Below are 10,226 nucleotides of genomic sequence, written 5' to 3'. Positions count from 1 at the left end.
AGATCGCTTTGAGAGCCTTGCAACCATCCACTGAAGCTTTTTTGAACACCAAGCTGTCATCAGCGAATAGTAAATGAGAAATAGTAATCTCCTTTCCAAATTTCAGCCCCTGGATTTGATGATTCTGCTCCGCTTGCAGCAGTAAGTTAGAAAAAGATTCTGCACATAATATGAACAAATATGGGGACAGAGGGCAGCCTTGTCTAAGGCCTCTTTGCGGGTGAATCATGCCCTTGGGACTCCCATTTACAAGCACAGAGAAAGATGATGTAGTGATACAATTCATTATTAAATCTACCCAATTATTTGGAAACCCCAACTTTGTCATTGTTTGTTTCAAAAACTCCCACTCCACCCTATCATAAGCTTTGCTAATATCTAGCTTTAAAGCCACTAACCCATTTCTTTTCCCTTTACTGTGCCTAATTTTATGGAGACACTCATACCCAATAATAATATTGTCAGTGATGAGTCTATTTGGGATGAAAGCACTCTGAAACGGCGAAATAATTTGTTCAAGAATGGGCTTCATTCTATTTGCTATAACCTTAGCGATAATTCTATAAATTACATTGCAAGGGCTAATGGGTCTAAAATCAGTGACTTTTCTAGGCTTATGAACTTTTGGAATTAAAGTAATATAAGTGTGGTTTAACGAAGTTAAGTTACCTCGTTCATTCAGAATGTGTAAACAAGTTGAAACAACTCCACACTCCACTGCTTGCCAATGCTTCTGAAAGAAGACAGCAGGAAGTCCATCCGGGCCAGGTGCCTTTGTGGGGCACATTTGCTTTAGAGCCTCCGAAATCTCCTCAGCTGTAAACGGCTGATTCAGATGATTCTTCATGGTTTTATCTATCTTTGGCAACAATCCATCTAAAGCAGCATCTATTTGAGCTTGGCTTGGCCTTGAAGAAGTGAAAATCTCTTGAAAGTACTCACAAAATTATGCTTCCACTTCAGCTTCCTCTTCTGTCCAACGCCCTTGTTTATCATCGATCCCCCAAATTTTGTTCTTTCGCTTCCTTGCTGAAGCCTTTAAATGGAAGAACTTTGTGTTTTTGTCTCCCTCTTTTAACCAGTCAGCCCTTGATCTTTGCTTCCAATACATTTCTTTATCAATCAACATATTATTGATTCTCCTCTCCAACTTTTTAATTTCATCTCCGCTGTCGTAATGATCAAAATTCTGTTTCAACCTTTTTAGCTGCTCTATCATCTGCTTTAACTCTTTTTCTCTTTCCCCGAACTCTTGCCTGCTCCACCATTTAAGCTTAGCCATAGAACTTTTGGCGGATTTTTGAAATTGAAGTACTGGATTCCCGAATTTCCAATTCCCTTGACTACTCCATTCCTTTTGAACAATGCTCTTGCACATATCATAGGCACTCCACATATCCTCATAATGAATCCTACGAGGTGCCTTCCTCTCATAGCGGATAATTTTACCTCTTTCTCTAACTTCTATCAACACTGGGTAGTGGTCAGAGCTCACGGTTAAGAGATTCGTTGCTGCATAATCATAAAAGTTATTAACCCAATATCGACTACATAGGAACCTGTCCAATCTCTCCTTAACAAGATGGTGGCCAAATCTCCGGTTAGACCAAGTAAAAGGGTAGCCTATGCAACCTAAATCCACCAAATTACAGGCTTGAGCAGCCTCTTTGAAACTAGCCATCATACTCAAATTTCGATCCTTCCCCCCACATTTCTCATTTGGACTTAAAATTTCATTGAAATCGCCGAAGCATAACCATGGGAGATTAGACAAACCTGACAGCCTTCGAAGTAGCATCCAAGTGTGTTATTTTTGCTGCATTTCTGGGTGTCCGTATATCCCCGTGCATCTCCATTGCTTTCCATTCTCCATTGGAGTTAAAGCACTTAAAGCGCATCCAATCACACACATGCTGGTTATGTTCTTTCCCATAGCCTTTATAAGTTTTCCTGGCCCAAGCATCCCTTCATTCTTGGTCAATTCCTTTCGGCCCTTTTCATCCTTCAAGTTATTTGAGCCCATTGAGTGCACTATCACTTCAATCACCATTTCATTTTCCCATGACTGTGTTCTGCTCTCTGAACACCAAGTCCATGCCAGTTGCAATATTTTTGGCCATTTAGTGTGCTTGAATCATTCTTTTTTTAGCTTTTTTTGTCATTTACTCATGTAACGCACTTCGATTAACTTTAAAAAGTAGACAAATCACAAAATTAAACTCCTAGTGAGGAGTAAAATCTCTCCGCAATCTTTCTTCTACATCACGTTTTTCTCTGAAAAAAGTATTAGAATGAAAGTAGAGTAAAGCCGGTCATGGCTTATCTTTTAGTCATCCCTTGATTGGGTGTTTCTTTTCTTTCTTGTTCTATCTTCTTTATTTCTTTTCCCACATACTTTCATCTTCTGTTATCGTTAAAGTTATTTATTGCAGATTAAAAGAGGGTTAGGAGATAAATTTTCACAGGAGCTATTATTGTTTGTAGTACTGCTTTAAATATGGCTGCAGAGGAATTGATTAGAAAATGTCAAGCAATTGCTTTAGAAGAAGAAGATGAAGATATTTTAACTTTTATGGGAAGCATGAAGACCAGAGGGGAAAAAATGGCTGCTAATTGCTTGGTTGGGAAAGTTTTACTCACGTGAAGAGTGAACAGAGAGGGGTTGAAAGTGGCCATGAAACAAGCTTGGAAAAAAGTCAACGAGGTTAAGATCGAAAGCATGGGGGAAAACATATTTTTGTTTAAGTTTGGCTCAGAAGGGGAAAAGAAAAGAGTACTAATGGGGGGACTATTGCACTTCGATCGAGAGTTACTAGTACTTACTGAACCAGATGGCATAGGGGCTATTAAAAAACAATCCTTTATGCATTCATCCTTCTAGGTTCAGCTTCACAATATTCCTATCATGTGCATGAATCGAGAGACTATTCAAGAGTTGGGGAAGAATGATAGGTAAAGTAGAGGAAGTTGAAACCGACGATGCAGGAGAATGCATAGGGCAATTTGCTTGAGCCAGAATTTCCATTAATATAACACAGCCATTAAAAAAGGTTGTGCACACATTGGACACCAATTTAGAGAATGCTTGAAATATAAAAGACAGCCGAAAGACGAATTGCCTTATGGAGGATGGATGAGAGCAATATCATAGGCAGAGAGGGTGAAACAAAACAGAATGAAGGAGAAAAGTGATAGGGAGCAAGCCCAAGCCAAAGAAAACTTCATAGCAGTCAGTAACCGAGAATCACAAAAAAACCCACCTATTTCAATCAGCAATCAGGGGCCAAATCACAGCCAAAGGGAGAAGGAGCATGGAAACAATGGTAAACCAAAAGGAAAAAACCAGGGGCAAGTAGCTGACGAAGAACCATCAATGACAGATCCAGAGCTGACAGAAAATCTGCAAATAGAGACTCAGAGCAGGGGAAAGGAAATCAGTAAGGTGCAAGTGGAAGAGACTGACAATGACAGCCACTTCAGAAACAAGAAAGCGCATGCGGGAAATGAAAATTGGAGGGAAACAAATTTAGAAGACAGCCTGGAAACTTTTGCTGAAGCCAGATCATACGAGGATGAGGTGGTGAATGGGCCAAGCAAAGAAATAATTAGACCCAAAGCTAGAAAGTGGAAGCTGCAAGCCAGGAATCAAAAGACCTTTGGTATTCGACGTCCACTTTTACGTGAACCGATCCGTCCCGGCCTACGTGAACCACTTCGTGGTGGAGATTTTGCCATATTTGATCATTTCATAAATATAAGTCAGAGATATATGGATATATCCATTTCATGTCAAAACCGATCTTTTATGTTGATTTGTTCATCGGTTACTTTCTAAACTTTTCGAAAGATTATCCTTGTCTTTGTTTATGTCTCGGGTTGGAACAAATTACTATAATCCGTCCCCTCCTGCGGATCAGTCGACATTTTTCACAAATTTTACGAACTGAAGCCCTTATTTTCATAATTGTTATTCCTTAAATGAATTTCGAATCTACTTATTGGAAGTTGGAAGAAAATAAGTTTCTTGAAATTTTTGAACCGCGATTTGTATCCCCCTGAAAGGAATGTTGAAAAATCACCTAATCACTCAAATCCTTTTGTGTAGTCTATATATTATTATTATATCCTCCAGTTGAATCTGAATCATAACGACTTCCTTCAATTTTGCCTCTAGCCACCGGGAGTAGATGTAAGTATAAGTAGATGTAGAAAAACGGGTCGCATCCCTCCTGAAACATAATCTAGAATCTTACTTCGCTCTCTAAACTATCTAAAAGAACCCGGAGCATACCTTTGGTAAGTTATTCGGTAATTAAACCTCGAGGAATCCTCCCTTTTTTTTTCTCACAACATAAAAGTAAGCTCCAAATACAATTCGGATAGCAGAATAATTACCATATATAACACAAAATTTCTCCACCGATTCTTTCCAGTCGAGCCGCTCGGTCTGTCATTATACCCCGAGAAGTAGAGAGAATTACAATCCCCATCCCATCTAAAATTCTAGGAATTCGTCGATAGTTAAAATAGATTCGTAGACCGGGTCGACTGATTCGTTTTAAATTTAAAATGGGTCTATACGGCCCTTTCCTATTCCTTCGATGTCGTAGGGTTAAAACCAAAAACTCTTTTTTGTTTTTGTTTTCCACGAGTTTCCTTGCGTTTTCGATAAAACCCTCTCGCAAAAGGATTTTAACAACGTTTTCGGTGATGTTAGTAGATGCTATTCGAACCGTTCCCTTTCTATTCATGTCAGCATTTCGTATAGAAGTTATTATGTCAGCAATAGTGTCCTTGCCCATGATAAACTGAAAATTTTGTTGCTTCCAAATTTTGATATAATCAACATGTTCTTTTTTTTATGAAAATTATTAAAAGTATATGCGTGAGACATACTCTACTAAATTTTGATTTATCTATTTTATTTTCATACTATCACTATATCGCGGTCCCCTCTTATAATACTTCAGGTGCTAATGAAACTATTTTAGTAAAATTCAACTGTCTCAATTCCCGGGCGATCGCACCAAAAACTCGAGTTCCCTTTGGATTTCCTTCGTGATCAATGACAACTGCAGCATTGTCATCGTACCGTATTATCATACCGTTATCACGTCTGAGTTCTTTACAAGTACGTACAATTACAGCTCTGATCACTTCTGATCTTTCTAGAGGCGTATTGGGTACTGCTTCCTTGATCACAGCAACAATAACGTCACCAATATGAGCATATCTACGATTACTGGCTCCTATGATTCGAATACACATCAATTCTCGGGCACCGCTATTGTCTGCTACATTCAAATGGGTTTGAGGTTGAATCATATCGTTTTTTGAGTCCGTTTTTTTAATGTTTAATTTAAAGTAAAGCACTGAAAGGACGAAGTAAAAAAAAAAAGGGAAGACCCGCATTTTTTATACCCAAGATTTATTTCCTTTGTTTCGACATTCCTATCCCGAAATAATGAATTGAGTTCTTATAGGCATTTTGGACGCCGCTATTGAAATAGCCTTTCGAGCTATATTTTCAGCTACTCCACTCATTTCATAAAGTATTCTACCCGGTTTAACGACGGCTACCCAATATTCGGGGGATCCTTTACCGGACCCCATACGGGTTTCCGTGGGTCTTAGTGTAACGGGTTTGTCTGGAAAGATACGTACCCATATTTTTCCACCGCGCCGTACATTTCGTGTCATTGCGCGGCGCCCCGCTTCGATTTGTCTAGATGTGATCCAAGCGGGTTCAAGTGCTTGAAGAGCATATCTGCCGAAACAAATATGATTACCTCGATAAGATATCCCTTTCATTCTTCCTCTATGTTGTTTACGGAATCTTGTTCTTTTGGGGTTATAATTGATGGTTCTTTCTCAATGCCATCTCTACTACAGAACTGGACATGAGAGTTTCTTCTCATCCAGCTCCTCGCGAATGAAAGGACTAAAAACGATTTTATCAAGATATAGGGGAATTTAATGAATAATATACTGAAGCATAGGATTTTTTGAAAGTTCATCTAATTAATCTATTCTAAATTTGTATATCATGTTTAGATATAGAATTGAAACATTTATGTTCTATTTATAGATAATCTCAATGTCTTTTTTTTTTTATCGTTATAACAAATCTTTATTTTGTTTTGCCCTTTACCATATCGGATCGAGCAAAATGAATCAATCCAATAAAATCAAAAAATAAACCTTTCGCGGGCGAATATTTACTCTTTCAATATCTATTTCAGTTGTAGGGTTAGTTCATGACCTCTACGAATAAAAGAATAGTTTAGTTCCTGGGTTCGTTTCGCCATCCCACCCAATAAATCATTAAGATTCATTTCCAATAGAATCTTCTTTTTCTTTATTCACGGGTTCCGTCGTTCCCATTGCTTCTCGATTAATGGTTAGGTCTGAATTCTCCAACGGAGCCCTTAATGAAATTTTTTCTTAAGTCAATTTTCTCAGTTTTTATTGGCTCGGGGCTCTTGATTTTTTTTGTTCTATGAGCGGATTCATCTAGTTAGGGATGAATCATTATTGATGCTATATTACACTGTTTTTTATGAGATGACTTACAGACCTTACATATTGGAATCTTATATCATTGATATTTTCTTTCTCTCTTTCTCTCATCCTTCCATTTATCCGCATGCTTTTCGATTTTCTTTCACAACTTCGAACTTCACAACCTACAATCAGATTGGGTTTTTATGTTATGCAAATTTCAGTTGCTACAACGATATGACCACTATATTATATCTTGACTGGTTCTTTGGATTCAGATAATACGAAGCAATGAGTTGGTTATTAGTGCTATAGTCCCTTAAGTGAAAAAGGGCCTATGTGCACCAAAAGGCCCAACAATGTATTGATATCGCCCAGCCCTGAAAATAAAAAGAAAAGAAGATTTAGCCCTTTAAAACAACCAAGCAGTGGGTGTTTTCTCAGTCCTTCTTGAGCAAAGACCCAATTGAAGCTAGTTAATGAAGAGCATGATGCAGAGATGGAATTGGAGGAAATGGTGGACATCAAATCGGCGGGAACTGGTCGTTAGCCCCATAGGCAGCTATGAAGATCTTAAGCTGGAACGTTCGAGGTATGGGGAAGCCTCGAACGAGATTAGTCATCAAGAAAATTCTCCACCTGCATAGGCCAGATATTTTCTTTTGCTGTGAAACAAAAATTCGGGCCAAGCAAGTTAACTTAGAAGGTAGATATTTTAATTTCAAAAATTATTTTTCTATGGACAAAAATGGATTAGGGGGAGGGCTAGCTTTATTTTGGTCATCAGATGTGGAGGTTGAAATAAAATCCTACAGCTCACACCATATTGATGCAGTTGTGAAAAATGAAAATGGCAAGGTATGGAGGTGCACCGGAGTGTATGGCCACCCAGAAACTAATCAAAAGCACCACACTTGGACTTTACTGAAGAGGTTAGTAGGTATCTTCTCTTACCATTGGTGTTGTTTTGGTAACTTCAATGAAATATTGAATCTCCAAGAAAAATTAGGGGGAAATGAAAAAAATATAGAGATGGTAATAAAGTTCAGAGAGGCTGTTCAGGCTTGTAATCTTGTCGATATGGGGTATAAGGGGTACCCATTTACGTGGTCGAATAGGAGGTATGGCTAGCACTTCATCGAGGAGCGATTAGATAGGTTCCTATGCAGTAACGACTAGAGAGAAAACTTTCATGATTTGGCAGAAACGAATTTGGTGAATTGGGTTTCCGACCACTGCCCAATTTTAATAGAAGTAAGAGAGAGGAAAAAAGAACGGAGCTATGTTAAAAGATCATTCCACAGAGAACATTACGAAGACATATGGAGCTCATATAAAGATTGTAGAAACATTGTGAGAGATGAATGGGTTTCCATTGGGAAAGGAACATGGGAAAATCTAGTGAAGCATTTCCAGAAGGTTGCTAAAAACACTCTAGCCAACTTTAAAATATAGAGCAAGACTGAGTTTGCAGATAGGAAAAAGAAGCAGGATCAGCTGATCAATCAACTCAAACATATAAAGCAAGGCAAAGCCCAAAGAATGGATGAGGACCAAATTAGAAGGCTTGAAAATCAAATCAATGGCATGTTGATGGACGAGGAGATTTATTAAAGGCAGAGATCGAGAGCAGGCTGGTTAAATGAAGGAGACAGAAATACTAAGTACTTTCACTCGAAGGCTTCAGCAAGAAAGAGAAAAAATAAAATTTGGGGCATTGAAAACTCTCAAGGGTAGTGGACAGAAGATCAAGGGGAAGTAGAGAGAGAATTTTATGAGAATTTCCAGAGCCTATTCACAACTTCCAGCCCTAATCAAAGCCAGATTCAAAATGTTTTAGATGGAATAAAACCAAAGGTAATCATAGAAATGAATCAACAACTGGAGGAGCCTTTCACAACAAAAGAAATTGAGGAAGCCCTATACTAGATGAGCCCAACTAAAGCTCCAGGTCCAGATGGTTTGCCCGCTGCCTTTTTCCAAAAGCATTGGCAGATAGTTCGGAGTAGTGTGATAGGAACATGCTTGCACATTCTTAATGATGGAGGTAACTTAGCTGCCCTTAACCACACTTTTATTGCCTTGATCCCCAAGACAACCAAGCCTATGAAGGTTGTTGAGTTTAGGCCAATTAACCTCTGTAATGTGATATACAGAATAGTGGCCAATACTATTGCAAATAGGCTAAAGCCAATTCTTTCGCAAATTATTTCCCCCACTCAGAGTGTATTTATTCCCAATAGACTCATCTAAGATAATGTGATTATTGGATACGAATGCTTCCACAAAATAAGACACAGTAAAAGAAAAATAAAGGGTTGGTGGCGTTAAAGTTAGACATCAGCAAAGCGTATGATATGGTTGAATGGCATTTCCTGAAACAAATAATGAAAAAGATTGGTTTCTCAAAGAAGTGGTTGGAATTGATAACGGGCTGCATTACTTTAGTTTCTTTTTCATCCAAAGAGAGGCCTAAGGCAAGGCTATCCCTTCTCCCCATATTTGTTTATCCTTTGTACATAAGTCTTCTTAAGCTTATTGTTTCAGGCATAAAGGAAAAAATCAGAGGCCTAAAATTCACAGAGGATGACACAATATCTCATTTACTTTTCGTAGATGACAACTTAGTCTTCGCAATTGCATCAGTGACATAATGCAAGCACCTGAAAGGATTTTTGACAATTATGCAAAGGCGTCGGGGCAGATTTTTGACTTTGAAAAATCATCAATGTTTTTGGAGGCAAGATTTCTAAGGGGCAGAGAGCAGCAATAAGAAACATCTTCAACCTCAATGTGTTATCCAAATACGAAAAATATTTGAGGCTCCCGTCTATGATAGGAAAGAAGAAGACTAGTTTTTTCAGAGAAGTCAAGCTAAAGGTCTTAAGCAAGATTAATAATTGGTAGCACAAGATGTTTTCAAGTGGAGCCAAGGAAATTCTAATAAAAGTTATAGCTCAAGCCATTCCTGCCTATGCCATGAGTGTTTTCAAGCTCCTCAAAGGCTTATATGAGGAAATTCAAAGTGCAATCGCAAAATTCTGGCGGGGGTCTAAGAGAGACAAGCACGACATCCATTGGGCTCGATGGAGCAAGATGAGTTGTGTAAAAAGTAAGAGAGGATTGGGATTTCGAGACTTCACAAGTTTTAATCAACCTATGGTGGCCAAGCAAGGGTGGCGGTTGATTCAAGTCCTAAACTCTCTAATCTCCAAAGTTTTTCAAGCAAAATATTTTAGAAGTTGCTCCTTTTTAGATGCAAAAGTCGGCAAAGTTTCCTTTATAAATATAACACTACCAACCTGCAAATATGTAAAATAAACACTCCCAAAGTAATTCAATATACAACAAACTCCAATGATCAACATCCTCTATCAAAATACTAAGTTTTACCTAAGATATCTATATAGTATCAAAAGATTATATTATAACTAATATTAACATACATTGGTTTATTCATAATCTCAAAAGAATAATGCAAAATTATACAATCCAAAAAAAAATGAAATGATCAAAATGCCCTAACAAAAATCATCTATATCTTCTAACGCCATCATGTGAACAAAATTCAAAATATCTATAGTCATTGGATCAATTTTGTGTACTTGCAACCTCTTTGGGGGGGGGGGGGTGGAGGGCATATAATAAAATTGGGGTGAGTATAAAAACTCAATAAGCTCAGTGAGTGGATAATAGTTTTGAAAATAAATTTACTTCAAAATAAT

At 38.0% G+C, this 10,226-nt stretch overlaps 2 protein-coding genes across 2 annotated transcripts; both read right to left on the bottom strand.

Annotated features, from left to right (window-relative positions):
• Positions 1-946: 946 nt before the first annotated feature.
• Positions 947-1,681, bottom strand: LOC127900713 (uncharacterized). Its single transcript, XM_052435919.1, has one exon. The coding sequence runs from the start codon at positions 1,679-1,681 to the stop codon at positions 947-949; it is 735 nt and encodes a 244-aa protein (XP_052291879.1).
• Positions 1,682-4,956: 3,275 nt separating this feature from the next.
• LOC127900712 (50S ribosomal protein L14, chloroplastic) lies at positions 4,957-5,325 on the bottom strand. The gene has a single exon (XM_052435917.1). The coding sequence runs from the start codon at positions 5,323-5,325 to the stop codon at positions 4,957-4,959; it is 369 nt and encodes a 122-aa protein (XP_052291877.1).
• Between the last annotated feature and the right edge of the window lie 4,901 nt (positions 5,326-10,226).

The sequence above is a fragment of the Citrus sinensis genome, chromosome 3 (genome assembly GCF_022201045.2).
Source record: "Citrus sinensis cultivar Valencia sweet orange chromosome 3, DVS_A1.0, whole genome shotgun sequence".
NCBI classification, from domain to species: Eukaryota; Viridiplantae; Streptophyta; class Magnoliopsida; order Sapindales; family Rutaceae; genus Citrus; species Citrus sinensis.
The sequence above is the reverse complement of the archived record's forward strand: the minus strand, read 5'-3'. Positions and strand labels throughout refer to the sequence as shown.

What these genes read in the sequence shown, in the direction of transcription:
- LOC127900712 (XM_052435917.1), bottom strand. Translation starts at nt 5,325, where the DNA reads ATGATTCAACCTCAAACCCATTTGAATGTAGCAGACAATAGCGGTGCC.
- LOC127900713 (XM_052435919.1), bottom strand. Translation starts at nt 1,681, where the DNA reads ATGGCTAGTTTCAAAGAGGCTGCTCAAGCCTGTAATTTGGTGGATTTA.